We start from the raw sequence: 15,982 nt of genomic DNA, 5'->3' as shown, positions 1-15,982 counted from the left end.
AGTCACACACGTACATACACACTCACACTAACTAAATAAATGTAATTTAAAAAATTAAAGACCAAAATAATGAATCAATAAAAGAATTAAATCAGTTGAACAGGTTTAACATAAAAATATACAAATATGTCAATAAGTACCTGAAAAAAAAATGCTTAGTATCTGTAGCTACAAGCTAAATAAAAATCAAAACACACTTAGATCAGGTTAGAAAGAGCTGGAGAGGTGGTTCAATTGTTAAGAGGACTTGCTGTTCATGCAGAGGGCTCAGGTTCAATTCCTAGCACCCACTGCGCAGCTCACAGTAACTCATGTTTTAGGAAAGTGATCTCCTGTTCAGAGGGAGTGCCGGCTCACGTGCGGTACGCAAACATGTACGCAAGCCGAAGAACCATTGATAACAGTTATAGAAAAAATGTGTCTTGCCCTAGTCAGAATACGTCTTCATGAAAATTCAAAAAATAACAGGTTTTGGCAAGGACATACAGACAAAAGAACCCTCCTACACTGCCGAGGGGAATGTAGTCTAGTCAGTATGAAGTTCTTCAGCGAATGAAAGGTAGACTGTGTGATCCAGCTAGGTCACTCCTGTATACTCTAAAGCATCAGAATCAGCCCCCTCCAGATGCCTGCCAGCCCAGTGAACTGCTTGCTCGTCACAGTGGCCAGGTTGCCAGGAGCAGTCTCTGCGCTCTGCAGTTAGTAAGTGGAGCTTTAGAAATGTGGCGTACAGACACAGTGGTGCTTTGTTCAACCATGAAAAAGAAATCATGTAGTTCATAGGAAAGTAGATGGAACTGGTTATCATCATGTTAGGTAAAATAAGCCCATCTCATAAAAATTAATCTCACTCGGTTTGTTCCTGAGTGGGGTTGGTGGGGACCTGAAGTTAAAGCATAAGATGACTGCTGTTGATGGGGAAGGGGAAGGGGTGGGAGAGGAAGGGATGCTGGGAAAGGTTAGGGGGGTGAGTATGTACGTGTAACATTCAAGGATGGAGAACGTTCAGTGAACTGCTCACTCTGGACAAGAGAAAATGAAACTAGACCAAGTCTTTTCTCAGATTTTATCTTCACTTACTGTAATGACAATTATTTAGTGTGTCTATGTGTCTGTCTATGTATGTATGTATGTATGTGTGTATGTATATGTATGTTACATGAATGCAAATACATGCCACAGCACACATGTGAAGGTGGAGAACAGTGTACCAGAGTAGTTTTCCTTCTCCAGAATGTGCCCAGGTCCTGGAGAATCAAACTCAAATTATTGGGCTTCGCAAGAAGCTTTGTACCACTGAGTCATCTTGCCAGCCCAGGGATTTTATCTGATCATTCAAACCTACTAGGTAAGGATGTCATGTTCTCCCTTTAATCCAAAGAGAATGAAATTGGTTCATTATTTATCCCCATCTACAGGCTGGCCCAGTGCCCAAACATATTGCATTCATAATGGACGGCAACCGTCGCTATGCCAAGAAGTGCCAGGTGGAGCGGCAGGAGGGCCACGCACAGGGCTTCAATAAGCTTGCTGAGGTGGGTGTGGGTGACAGAGCCTGGAGCGAGTGATTTGGAGACCTAGAGGACAGCTAAAAAATGGAGTTTTCTTGGAGTTTTCTGTGGTTTGAGTGTTTTTTATTCTTGTTTTGTTTGTTGCTTGCTACCCAAGGGTCTCATCCTGGCATTCACACAACTGTCACCATCACAGAATATTAGGATTAGCAAGCTTCTGTGTTTTGCTACGATTAGTCATTGTATTTTAATTGCATCTCTCATCCAGGTTGCTACTAAATGTCTTTTAGAAAGTTGCTGGGTCAGCAGGTAAGGGCGCTAGCTGAGTTCAGTGGCTGCACCACATGTGGTAGAAGGAAGGAGCCAGTGCTGACAACTTTGTAATCTTCATATACATTTTGTGCTGTACATGAATGCATCCACACACATGCACAAATGTCAAAATCAACTTTTATAATTGTGCATGTCATTGTATGACTTTATGTTTGTCGAGGCTATTTTTATTTTTTATATATAGATATAGATATATGTTTGCCTTTCTACCTATATTCTAGTGATGGCAAAGGCTGCTTATTTATTTGTTTATTTGTTTTGGATTTTTGAGACAAGATTTCTCTGTGTAGCCCTGGCTGACCTGGAACATGCTCTGTAGACCAGGGTGGCCTCGAACTCACAGAGGTCTGCCTCCCACGTGCTGGGATTAAAAGCGTGTGGGACCACTGCCAGGTTTGTTTGCTTATTTTGGACAGAGGGTTTTACTCCATAACCCTGGCTGGCCTAGAACTGTGCAGATCAGACTGCCCCCAAACTTATGGAGATCTGCCTTCCTCTGCCTCTTAGTGTTGGTATAAAGCCTGAGACACCACCATGAGTGGTTATATTTATTTTTGAGATAGTATCTTATATAGCCAGACTGGCCTCAAACTCCATGTAACCAAAAGTAACTTTGACACACCCCCCACACCCCACACCCCCGATCTTCTTGGCTTTACTTGGGAGTGCTAGGATTACAGGCACGGTGCCACTGTATGTGGTTTTAACCCAGGCCTTCAGTCAAGCTAGGCAAATACTTTACCAACTGAGCGACTTTCCCAGCAGTGGTTTATTTATTTTGCGTTTTAGGAAATATAGCCAGGCCAGGTGGTGGCACACACGCCGTTAATCCCAGCAGAGCCAAGTGGAGCTCCTAAGTTAAGGCCAGCCTGGTCTACAGAAGGAGTTACAGGACAGCCAGGGCTCCACACCTGCCTTGAAAAACCACAGCACACCAAACCAAAAACCACCAACAACAAAGACAGCATCTCCCTATGTATCCAAGTTGGACTTAACCTCAGGGTTCTCCTGCCTCAGCCTCTTGAGTGCTAGGTGTGTGTTGTGTCAGTGCTCCCAGAAGTTACTCTTGACATGGGTAAGCTTTCAGAGGCCACTAGTGTGTCGTGTTTAATGTAACATGAAAGCAACAGTTCACTTCTGAATACGTATCTGGAAAATGAACCACAGGAAACTCTTTTGCAAACTATGAAGTACTGAGTTGTTGCTTCTGTTCGACTTCCCAACCTCTTGGTCTGCCATTATAAAGACGTTCCCTTCCGAGCAGCAGCGCCTCACACACTCTCTCCTAGCCATCTTCTCAGGATGGCTTTGTAATCCCTTCCTGCAGATAAAGGAGCTTAGTCCCAGAAAGGTTAATAATTGCCTACAGCTCATTACAAACCTAGGATGGGGTCATGGGTAAAAACCTAGGACTTTATATTCTTGCTGAAAACTTCTTTGGGATAAAATAAAACTGACAGTTTTTAGTTTTTCTTCCTGTTTTGTTTTATTAAGATATTGTTTCTTGTAGCCCATGATGGCCTCAAGTTCAGTATATATAGCCCAGGCTGACCTTAAACTCATGATCTTCCCGCCATCCACCTCCCAGAAGCACAGATTACAAGTGTTGAGTAACATACCTGGATTGTTTTTTTTTTTTTTAGAAAGGATCTTAATGTGTAGTCTTAGGTTAGCCTTGATCCTTGTTCCTCAGCTTCTCAAAGACTAGACCTGAGCCACTACACCCAGCCTCGGGTTTTTAAGATTCTTGAATGGTGACGACTTTCTTCCTAGTTGGCTCACTTTTCAAACATAACTGCTGAAGTTGCCCAACCTTTACTCAAGTCTGGGGAGGAGAAAAATCCTTGCTCAGAGCTGAAGCATTGGTTACCTCTTCCTGTTTGTCCTTTGCCTTACCTAGCTCTTTCTTTACCTTCCGCCTCAGACTCTGCGCTGGTGTTTGAACCTGGGCATCCTCGAAGTGACTGTCTATGCATTCAGCATTGAGAACTTCAAGCGTTCCAAGAGTGAGGTTGACGGGCTCCTGGATCTAGCCCGACAGAAATTCAGCTGCTTGATGGAAGAACAGTAAGATGCTGTCCAGATGGAGAATGTCCTGATTCACATCCCTGTCCCACCTTCCCTGACCCCAGCCCTGAGCTCCTCTATCTGAAACTTTAAGGAGGCTGACGTCCAAGGCTATCCACTGGCCTCCACACTCACATTCAGGAAAACACAAAACCGCTAATCTACTTGTGTTTCACGGTTGGGACATGGCATCTTGTAAAGAGAAGAAAAGGCCTTATAGGTGGCCACAGTAAGCTGGTGACAGAGCCAGGCTGGGAACCCAGTCCTCCCTCTTCCAGGGCCTTTGTAGATCCCTGTGAACCTCAAGCACCTCTCAACTGTGTTGTCATTGGCTGAGCATGCGTGTGCACGCACCTTTTTCGAGTTGAGCAGCCTGTCAGGATATTATAGCAGGCTGGGTTGTCAAAGGGTTCCCAGGTAGGGGGCTGACTGAGAGACAGGTATCACTGAGCTCAAAGAAGCCAGGACTGTATGTGGGATCAGCAAAAGTGAGCATACTTGGATTGAAATCTAGGTACTACCCAAATTTGTCTTTGATTAGACTATACATTAAAGTTTTATATTTTATAGTCTTATAGATTACCCAAAATAGGTAAATGGCTATTGTTTCACAGACTTTGACAAAACGTAGTTGGAGGCAGCTGGGCCATGGATGTGACCTTTAATTCTGGGTCATGTCCTTCGGGCCTGCCAGAGATTCCTACCACACAGTAATAAGCTCCTGCCTCTCAGTATAACACACCAGCTTCCCAGTGCATTCCCAGTGAGAGAGGCTATGTGGAAACAGTGAGTACTCACCGCGTGGGAGCCACTGTGTGGGTGCACTGTGAGTGAGGGTGTGGTCAGACCCTAGAACCAAACTCCAGGCAGAGACCCGGCTGTCCGTCCATCCATCCATCCATCCATCCAGACTGCTCAACATTCTGATCTTTCTGGACCTCAGGCTCTTGGGATGCAGAGGGGAACTTACGGTCTGAGCCTCAGAGGAACTCGATGACTGGACTAGAGTATGTCACCCACCGTCTAATGGTACACACGCCTACTCTGCTGTCATTGGTCTCTTATTGCACAAGAGTGTAACAAATGTCACCAATAACACAGTTCCTGCTCTGGAGCAATTTACTGACTTACTCAGTTGGGACAGAAATCACAGATATGTAAAATGCAACTCTCCCAAGGACACCTGAGGTAGTAGTGTGTGGCCAAGAGTTTGTTTTCTCAAGGCAGACAGATCTGGTTCAAGCCAGACGTGACACAAGAAATGACCTTGGGCCAGTCTTAGCAGAGCCTCAGTGCAGTACTGGGTACCTCTCAGAGTGTTGACACGGTTCTGGAGTTGCACACACACAACAGTGCCTGGCACAGGCGACAGGTTTGTGGTTGGTTCTTAGCCCAGTGCCTGTGTTCTGCTCGGCAGTTGCCCCGTGACAGCGGAGCCTCCTTTCTCCCTTATCAGGGAGAAGCTGCAGAAGCATGGCGTGTGCATCCGGGTCTTGGGCGATCTGCATCTGCTGCCCTTGGACCTCCAGGCGAAGATCGCACATGCTGTCCAGGCTACTAAGAACTACAACAAGTAAGTTCTCAGGTTGTTTCTTAAGAGAGGCACCCAGAGCGTCCGAGGTCTGTACTCCATACCAGGTTGTTGAGAAAGTAGTTTGTGCTGCTTAGAGACTTTGACCTGTGGGGGAGACCAGCTGCCTTTCCATTCATTCACATGCAAACCCAGTCCCTCGTCACTTGCCCCCCCCCACCACAGTGTGTTTGGGAACTATAAATGTGGTCACATGCCCACAGACACCCACACACACATCTGCTTGAACTTGACAAGTGTCGGGATGGATGTTCTTTAGTCTTAGGCTGGTGTGGTAGTACATACCCTTAATTCCGACACTAGATAGGCAGGAACAGGCATATCTCAGTGAGTTTGAGGCTGACTTAAGCTACAAAATTAGCTGGAGGCTGACTTGCCTCCAAAATTAAAAATAATAATAAGAAGAAATCCAACAGTCCTAACCCTGTCTACATGTCTTTCAAGAATCTTTTCTGACCCACTCTTTGGCCCATGGGCAGATTTAGAGGACCAAGTTCAGGAATGCACACTCCACCGTGTGGCTTTGGAGCAGTAGTGTCGGCCATTGATTACCTTACATCTGGTCTCCTCTATGCTTAGGTAATATCACAGAGGATCTCCTTCCTCTGTGGACTGGTTGACAGTAATGGCGGTGGAGGAGTGGAGGTGGTTAGGAAGGCAATAAAGGTCGTTTATGGTTGATCTAATTAGATGAAGAATATGCTTATTCCAAGAACTATTAGAAATCATGAAACTGCCCACAGTCTTATACTTCAACAGGAAAGTGCCCATGTCCTTCCAGGGAATGGCGGCTCCGGATTCAGACTCCGGCCGTCAGACCCTGTCTCTCTTTGGTGAATTATTCTGCTCTGCCATCCTCAGGTGTTTCCTCAATGTCTGCTTTGCATACACATCGCGTCATGAGATCACCAATGCTGTGAGAGAGATGGCCTGGGGCGTGGAGCAAGGCCTGCTGGAACCCAGGTATCTGGGGTGTCTCTCCTGGTAACTGGTACTGAAGACAGAAAGAACTAGTGTCCAAACCTTGCTGCGCCGTGCACTTGGCCAGAACTCAAATCAAGGGTGTACATAGGAAATAGTTAGGGGACTTCCCCTAAATGGGGGGCGTAGGGGGTTGTCATCTGAGTACACCACACACACGCCGGCCTGTCCAATGAGAAGGGGCCCCCTCTGTGCACATTTCTTTCAGTAATTACTTTTATGTTTGTTGTGGAGGAGAATCTTTTGGGTTTCTCAAATTGCAATTTCATAACCCAGGATTAAGGTGTTGTGAGGGGTGGATGGAGAGAGGACGGAGGGAAGAAAGCAAGGGCAATCCTAATAATTAAGGCTTAGAGGAATGGAGGAATTTTTGAAGCCATCTGTCTATTTGGCTCTTCTAATGCTGTTACTAATATAATCTTTGTCGCTATTCGTAAATTAATAATCGTGATGGTGAAATAATGGTAGCAGACGTAGTTGGACAATGCGGTGTGTTACCTGTTTTACTCTTCCTAACCTCGTGTGAGAGAGTCTTGCCTTCTTTTCAGTTTATAAATGTGGAAATTGAGGATAACCTGTCCACAGTCGGTCTGCTAGTAAGATAAAAGTAGGACTCTAAAGCAATCCAGAGGCTTTGTCTTTCATTTTTATTATATGAGAGCTTGGGATGCGGGAAAGTTTTTGATTTCTCTTTTTAGTATAGTATGATTGGCTGGAAACTAAAAATCAAGAAATTGAGCTGGGCATGGTGGCACACACCTGTAATTCCACCTACTTAGGATACTTGTAAGTGTGGGAACAGCCTGAGCAACATAGTGGATCCCCTGTCTCAAAACACAATAGAATGTGTGGTTGGTCACATGAGCTCAGCTGCGGAGCACTTGCTTAGTAAGTGTGAGTGCTTGGGTGTGATCTCCAGGGGCATGAAAGGAAAGCAGAAGCCCAAGGAGAACACAGTCCCCCTCCCCAATAACTAACACCCAGAAAGGAAGTACTGTATTGTTTTTAAAGACGTTAGTGGTGGCACATGCCTTTAATCCCAGCACTTGGGAGGCAGAGGCAGGCGGATTTCTGAGTTCGTGAGTTCGAGAGTTCGAAGCCAGCCTGGTCTACAGAGTGAGTTCCAGGACAGCCAGGGCTACACAAAGAAACCCTGTCTCGAAAAAACCAAAACCAAAAAAAAAAAAAAAAAAACAAACAACAACAACAAAAAAAGAGCAGTTATCAAAAAAAAAAAAAAGACGTGTGTGTGTGTGTGTGTGTGTGTGTTGGGGGTGCGCAGGAGCTCACGATGCTTGATGATGATGGCGCTGGAAAATGAGGAGCTCAGTGTCTGTAGGAACAGCAATCACTCTTGATTCCAGAACCGTCGCTCAGCCCCAGAAAGCACTGTTTTCTCTCTTCCTGTTCTCATCCAGGGTCTCACTGCAGGTGGATCCCTGGTTGGTTGGAACTTGCTATTTAGACCATGAACTCACCTTCTGAATGCTGAGATTGAAGATGTGTACCACCAGGAAGAATTCTGTTTTAAATACTTTATCTCCCTTCTCATTTACATTTATTTTATTTGTATATTTATTGAGTGGGGAGATGGGCATACATATGCCACAGAGTGCTTCTGGAAGTCCAGGGACAGTTAGGAGTTGTTATCTCCTCCCACCACATGGGTCGTAGGAATGGCATTCAGGCCGTCATCCTCCTGGATGGAACGCCTTGTTACCTGCAGATCACCCCACTGACGACCCCTAAGACTGCTTACAGCTGTGTGTGAGTGCTCCTCTCCAGCAGAGGGGGGGTCTTTCTCTGCTCTTTAGACTCATGTGTTTAGTAGCTTTGGGGTCTCAACCTGTTTGTTTGAGATAAGGTTTCACTATGTAGCCCAGGCTGGCCTTGAACTCATGGAGCTCTGCCTATCTCTATCTCCTGTGCCAGGATTAAGGATGTATTTCACTATGCCTGGTTAACCCTTTTAGTTAGTTAGTTAGTTAGCTAGTTAGCTAGTTAGCTAGTTAGTAACATCTCTAGGGAAGCACATTGCTCTGTATAGGGACTATACTGGTGAGCCTAAAGATCTACTTTCTGTGTTTTGGGGCTCTGGTAAAGGAAACAGACATTAATCAAGAGACAAATTAGCAAAAACTCGTAATAGTGATACATATCATAAAGGCACTGGTGCAAGTTTATGACAAGAGGATTGGACTTGGTAGAGAGTACCTTCCACTGTAAATGATAGGTGACGGCAAGAAGAAGCAGCTGTGACTTGGGGACAAGGCAGGACTATGACGTGGTCTTGCTTTTACTGCTCAGTAGCAGGCTCCATTGGAAGGGAGCCTGGATTGTAGTGGTGCTGGAGTGGACAAAACAGCCTGCACTGGGAAGAGAAGGGCTGGGAGGACGAGTGGACTGATTGTGCAGAAAGGCTCTATTACCCGGGATGTTGTGCCCATGGATTTCAGCGGTGGACGTTGGTGCCCTCCACTGTTCTAGAGAACCCTAGACAGGAGGATCCCATTTAAGGAAGAGGGAAGTTTGCCTCAGGGCTCGTCATAGAACAGAGATGTTGGAAAGGTAGTCCAGGGGGGTCAGTACTGTAGGCTCCAGGAGGAAGGTCATCTGTAGGGTGCTGGACTGAGGCAGGCATGAGGGACCTGGAGAGAGTCCTGTGACTAGATGAGCAAGGGTGAGCTCTGAGAAACTGTCCTGGTGACCATTAGACAGATTGACCCTTTAAGCAGACAGTCTGTGTTGCAGAACACAAAGGAGGGAATTTGTTGGTACCCATTGAGGAGGAGGTGGACGGGTGTTGGCACAGTAGTTGCTCTAGAAGGTTATATGAAGTTACAGATTGTAACTTGGCTGTTAGGGAAAACTCCGGTGCTGGCTAAGGGCAGAGGGATAGGAGGCAGTCACGTGGTCAAGGCAGAAGGGGAACGTGTGTATGGGCCCAGCATGTGCAAGGCCTTGGGTACACTCTCTAGTGCTGCCTAGCCTCAGGGAAAGACAGAAACGTGCAAACATATATATGCAAGTGCAAGTTAATGGTAATTAGCTTGGGAGTAATTTCATAGTTGTTTGTTATATTATGGTTTATAATTAATGTTTGAGTAGTCTTGTATATATGGAATAATAATTGAACTAATGATGGAAAATATTTATGCTAGAAAGAATCCTCTAATTTAGCAAGCAGATTTGCTGCCGGGCGTTGGTGGCGCACGCCTTTAATCCCAGCACTTGGGAGGCAGAGGCAGGCGGATTTCTGAGTTCAAGGCCAGCCTGGTCTACAGAGTGAGTTTTCCAGGACAGCCAGGGCTACACAGAGAAACCCCGTCTCAAAAAACCAAAAAAAAAAAAAAAAAAGCAAGCAGATTTAACACAGATTAGCTCCTGGGAACTCTGATCTGACTCCTAATATAGCATGCTTTAACCTCACCCTAGCTTCGTATCTACTGACCTTACATCTTGCTCCCTTCCAGGAAGTGTTTCCTATCCATCTTCCTGACGGCCATTTATAATCTGCCTGTGGGGCTCTCATGTCCACATGATAGAATCACCAGGGTCCACAGCGCCCCCTGCAGCTTGACTCTCAGAGCATACTGAGCTCCTTGGGACCTAGGCTGTACTCTGTATTACGTCTGTATCAAGGTTATTAGAATTTGCCTTAACCAAGTAACTAGATTTCTGTTCTCTTGACACCACCATCTGACTCCATTTCTCTTTCTTTAGGATAAGGGCTTTTTTTTTCCCCCCTAGAAATAAAATTAATAGGTTGTTTGGGAGCCTGGAATTAGAGAAGAAATAAGGTTGACCCTCAAGGCTGGTTAGAACCTGTCAGTGCATTCCTTTGAATAGGCTGTGTGGCCTCCTGTAGTCCTGTCTTCTGTGTCATAGAGAATAATTGGGAGCATTTACTAAGTAAGCACAGGGCCATGCAGACTTGCTATATTGTTCAGTTTTAATGCATGTGTACTTGAGATGGCCACTAACCTCAAAGTCTTAATCCTCCTTCAGCTAAATAGTGCTGCAGTTGCAGCTGTTGGCACACTTCCCAGCTCTCAGATACTTATACCTCCTCACCCTATAATGTACAAGTTGGTTTTATCTTCATTTAATTTCTTTGTTTAGTTTATGTGTGTGGGTGCAGGTTTGTGCATGCCACCGTGTACAACTGAAGGTCAGAGGGTAGGCTTCAGGTGTGGTGTCTTACCCTTCCACCTCATTTGAGACAGAGTCTCTTTGCTGCTGTGTAAGCCAAGCTAACTGGCCTCCAACTTCTGGAGGTTCTCCTGTGTTTGCCTCTCCGCATACAGGCACTTTGGGATTATAAACACTTCACTTAACTGCATCCAGTTTTCACTGTCTTCTGGAGATCCAGCCCCGAAACATCAACAAGCACCGTCACATACTAGCTCTTCTCTTCATTTTAAAGATGAGACTACAGAAATGGGACATAGTAATTTACCTAAATTTAATTTACATAGTTGGCCTAGTGTCACTTGAGATTGGTATATTGACTACCACATAGGAAGGCTGAAATAGACAAAGGGATCTAACATAAAAGCAGCTGACGGGGCTGGAGAGATGTCTCAGCAGTTAAGAGCACTGGCTGTTCTTGTAGGAGACTCTGGTTTAATTCTTAGCACCCACATAGTGATTCATAACCATCTGCAACTCTAGCTCCAGGGGATCCAGTCCCTTCTTGTGATTTCCTCCGGTACCAGGTGTGAGATGGTACACATATATACATGTAGGCAAAACATCCATACACATAAAATAAATATAACTTAAAAAGTTAGCAAGTATCCAGATGTGGTATTGCATGCCTGTAATCTGAGCACTCAGGAGGATGGGTCCAGAGGACTACTTTGAGTCTGATCCCAGCCTGAGCTACAGGGCAAGGCCCTGTCCAAAAATAGCGCTTAGAGTCCTGGAGAGATGGCTCAGAAGTTAAGAGCACTTGCTGCTATTTGCAAAGAACATGAATCTGGTTCCCAGCACCTATGTGACGGTTCACGGGCATCTGTAACTTCAGTTTTAGCACATCTGACCTCCTCTCTGGCCCTTAATCTTTTTGTTAAAGGGATTGTGGATACTGGGGTAATAGACGAGTGGTAGAGCATTTCCCCATCATACAAAAGACCTTAGGTTTCATTGTAAGTACTGTGTTGAAAAGTAAAAAATTAGGGCCAGCAAGATGGCGTAGCAGGTGCTTGCTACCAAGCCTAGTGACTTGAGTTTAATCCCCTGAACCTGTATGGTGGAGGGAGAGAACCAGCTCCTCAAAGGTGTCCTTTGACCTCTGTATGCATGCTGTGGCATATGCACATCCACATACACAAAGCAAAGGAATAAATGGGCTGAGTTACCGGTACCCGCATGGCAACTGTAAATCCAGTTCTAGGAGCTCTAGCACCCTCTTCTGTCATCCACAGGCACAAGCCAAGCACATAGCCCACATACATGCGTGCAGTCAAATACTCAACACATACATACATTCTGCCAGGCGGTGGTGGCGCACGCCTTTAATCTCAGCACTCAGGAGGCAGGGGCAGGCGGATTTCTGAGTTCGAGGCCAGCCTGGTCTACAGAGTGAGTTCCAGGACAGCCAGGGCTGCACAGAGAAACCCTGTCTCGAAAAACCAAAAATAAACAAACAGGTAGATCTTTTTGAAAAATAAAGTAATTCTTTTAAAAATAATAAATCTATAAAAATATCACAATGTAAATATTTGTAACTGGAAATCTCACTGAGGAGTTGAGACCCTGAATGCTGGTTTGCTCCTCCATTCATGTTGTAACAGGACACTTGTCATGTCCTGAGCTTTACGACTCTTGTCACTACATCTTCAGTGCATTTTCACTAGCTGAAAGCAGCATTGACAAATGTATCTTAGTTTACCTACATACCTTCGTGTTTCTTCTATATTTAAGCTCATTCCAGTTTCTCATTAATACGAATGGCGAGCTCCTTGAACTTAAGTCGTCCGCATCTGCGATCCTGCCCTCTGGAGCGGGATCTAGTGGCGTCCACTCATAGTATTATTACCAGGACTGTCAAGATTTCTTTTTCTTTTCCTTTTCTTCTTCCTAGTGGTGGGGAGTCAGATCTACAACCGGAAACATGGTAGGCACACGCTCTACCATTCCATGCCCCATGGTTTCTTACATGGTTTCTGTTTTCTAAGTAGTTTCTGAGCAGTCTTCATGACAGCAATAGTTAGTGTTGGGGTTTTCTTAACCATAATCAGTAGATCCTTGGCTTCCTTTTGTCACTTTTATCTTTCCCTTACTGTCCCCTCCTTTTCTGTTTACGTTCTGCCCACAGCCTGAAGCAGGCAGCAGAAAGCCCTCAGAAACTTACAACTCGGACTCTAAGTGGACATCCGTAGTCTAGAGGACCAGGCAGTGAGATGAGAGATAGTGTCACTGTTAATACTGTCGTTTATCCCTTGTTTGCTTAGATGGCCTTGTTAGCCTTTGTGTGTTTGGGCATTTCATAGTTCCACAGTGCACCCGGATATGCCGTTTGATTTGATTTGACTCTCAGTCTAACCGTGTGGTAGATAGGGAGTTGAGCGCTCGGGCGGATTGGACTGGTCTTAAATACTTTTGTCAGGGAATTAGGACCGTGCAGTCAAGACAAGAGTGTGTGATTGCAGGGCAGTCTGAACCCAGAACCCTTCTCTTACCCAGTCATGAGCAAATATTGTTTGCTGTATAATTATACAGAAAATACATCTTCTGTGGTTTGAAAAACAGTAATTAAAAAATCAAGGCACATGCCCAAAGCACCCTAGCTAATAAGTATGTTTATCTTTCTTTTCTTTGTTTTTAAACCTCATTCTGTGATTTTTTTTTTTTTTGAGATTGTGTTTTCCTGCATAGCCCAGGCTGGCCCTGAACTCCTGATCCTCTTGCCAAAGCCTCCAAACTCGGGTACCTGGCTTTGAACACTCACTCCAGGTATTCATGCTTTCATTCTTCTTTTTTGTATATTGATTTTTTTGTTGTGGCTGGGAGCAGATATGCCATAGTACACCTGTGGACGTCAGAGGACAACCCCGTGGAGTGGGTTCTCTCTTTCTACTTTTACGTGGATTTGAGAGAAGGCTTGGGTGGCAAACAGCTTTACCCACTGAACCATCTTTCTTGCCAGCCCAGGTTCTTTTTATTAAATCCTGGGATTTAGAGGTAGACTGAGTGGTCCATTGTGTGCGTGAGCCCTGGAGTTCAACAACATAAATCACTAAATAGACAAAAGTCCTTCCTTCCTTCTTGACCAACTCACTGTTGAAAACTGTTGTGTGGCTTTCTCAACTTCATTGTTGTACATACATATACATATATGTGTATATATATGTGTGTGTGTGTGTGTATATATATGTATACATAGGCATATATAATGTTTTTATAATACAGTGGTTATCATACTCCCTTCACATAACTAATGTGTGACTATAAGATTTGTATATATTTTTCATAATGTGTTTTCTGAACTTTACTTTTTTCATGTAACAGTGGGTCTTGGAAGTCTTCCAAACCAGTGTATTTCATTTAGATTCATCTTTTTGTCGTATTTTTGTTGTTTTCAGATCTAATTGTCTTTGCAATTCTGGGGATTAAACTCAGGGCCTCATGCCTTTTAGGTACATACACTACCACTAAGCCACATCCCCATCTTTAAATTTTTTTTTAAAAACGAAGAAAGAAAATCAGTTCCAGGGTGTTTGATCACACTGCCAGGGCATAGGCAGAACAAGTCAAATGAAGAGACACAGTCTAGTGACACATCTGGTCCTAGGCCTGTAGGCAAATGTGATTGGGTAAATTATTGATGTCATCTTAGCTTCCCTCTTCTGTATCCATAGCGGGTTACAGACCCCCTCCATAGGGCTTTGAATGATGCAGTATGTGCTAGTACTTGCCTGGCTAGCATGGTCAAGGCCCTGGAGGAAGAACAAGCATTGTATGTGGTTTGCAGATTTAAAGTCATTCTTGGGTTGGAGATATACTGGCAAATGTATTTGATGGTGGCTAATCACCAGCGGGGAGGCTGTGGATGGAAGTTCACAGAGCAAGTACCACAGAGAGACGTGTGCTTCTATCTCCTGCCCACCTAGTGATGTCTCCGAGTCTCTGCTTGATAAGTGCCTCTATAGCAACCACTCTCCTCATCCCGACATCTTGATTCGGACTTCTGGGGAAGTGCGCCTGAGTGACTTCTTGCTCTGGCAGGTAGGTTGTTTTGGAACATGTTATTTTGGGGTTGGGCTGAACCCTGGAACTGAACCAGAACCCATTCTCCATCATTGTATGAGCAGGGCAGAGGGTTACCAAGTAGAACAATCAATACTTCCAGGTTGGACATAGTGACATTGTTTTTCTTTCTTCACCTGACCCTAGGTGTATAATGTGTTCCTTGCTGTCCAAAATGCAGAGCTTTCATCCTAAAGAGAAACCAAAGCCATCCAGCCCTAATGAAAACTTACATATGCCCCTTTTCAAGAAATGGCCCCTTGAGATGCTGGTTAAGCTGGACATCAGACCAGCACCACAAGAGTCTTCCCTTTCGATTCGTTACCTCCTCTTCAAAATACAAGTCTCTATCTGTGCAGGCAGATTCTGTGAGAGATTTCCATTACATACAGACTCAGGCTTGCTGTTACCTTTTGCTCAGCTATTCCAGCCTAGGTCACCCCTAGAAGTTCACAGCCAGTTAGTACTGTTTGTTTAAAAATCTCTTGTTTTGCCGGGCAGTGGTGGCACATGCCTTTAAACCCAGCACTTGGGAGGCAGAGGCAGGTGGATTTCTGAGTTTGAGGCTAGCCTGGTCTACAGAGTGAGTTCCAGGACAGCCAGGGCTATACAGAGAAACCCTGTCTCGAAAAACCAAAACCAAACCAAAACAAAACAAAACCTCTTGTTTTTTTCAGCCAGGCAGTGAGAGTACACACCTTTAATCCCAACACTCAGGAGGCAGATGCAAGTGGATAGCTCTTGAATTCAAGGCCAGCCCAGTATACTGAGAGAGCCAGGACAAGCAGGAGGACTACATTGAGAAACACTATCTCAAGAAAGAGAGACAGAGACACAGAGAGAGAGAGAGAGAAGGAAGGAGGAGAGGTTGAGAGAGACTTGGCTTAGAAATTTCAGAGTCCAAAAATTTTAATGAATCAGTGTTAAAATTGAGGATCTAGGAAGCTGGTACTTTTCTAAGGATTGGTACATACGCATGACAACCTGTGTTTGATCCCTGGCATCCACACAAAAAGCCTGCTGTGGCGGGACACACTTAGAATCTCAGTGCTTGGAGAGCGAAGACAGAAGGATCCCTAGAACTCTGACCAGCTAGCACTGCCTGATCTGCAAGCCCCAGTCCCAGAGACCAAGCCTGTCTTCTGAGGAGCAGAATCCAAGGGTGACCTCTGACCTCCACATGTGACACACTCTGAGATACACACACACACACACACACACACACACACACACACACACACACACA

The 15,982-nt window shown here is 45.0% G+C and overlaps 1 protein-coding gene across 4 annotated transcripts in view; it reads left to right on the top strand.

Moving 5' to 3' along the window:
* The window catches only part of Dhdds (dehydrodolichyl diphosphate synthase subunit), a 30,956-nt gene that overhangs the window by 2,411 nt on the left and 12,563 nt on the right, over positions 1 to 15,982 (top strand). For all 4 annotated transcript variants that reach the window (XM_028759846.1, XM_028759845.1, XM_028759843.1 and 1 more), the window contains exons 3-7: positions 1,419 to 1,535; positions 3,769 to 3,911; positions 5,368 to 5,484; positions 6,364 to 6,465; positions 14,601 to 14,715. In XM_028759846.1, the coding sequence (XP_028615679.1) occupies positions 1,419 to 1,535; positions 3,769 to 3,911; positions 5,368 to 5,484; positions 6,364 to 6,465; positions 14,601 to 14,715 (594 nt within the window). The remainder of the gene's footprint in view (positions 1 to 1,418; positions 1,536 to 3,768; positions 3,912 to 5,367; positions 5,485 to 6,363; positions 6,466 to 14,600; positions 14,716 to 15,982) is intronic.

This window comes from Grammomys surdaster, unplaced genomic scaffold, assembly GCF_004785775.1.
Source record: "Grammomys surdaster isolate TR1022 unplaced genomic scaffold, NIH_TR_1.0 126313, whole genome shotgun sequence".
In the NCBI taxonomy this organism is placed as follows: Eukaryota; Metazoa; Chordata; class Mammalia; order Rodentia; family Muridae; genus Grammomys; species Grammomys surdaster.
Note: the sequence above shows the minus strand (reverse complement) of the source record. Positions and strands in the feature narration are given on the sequence as shown.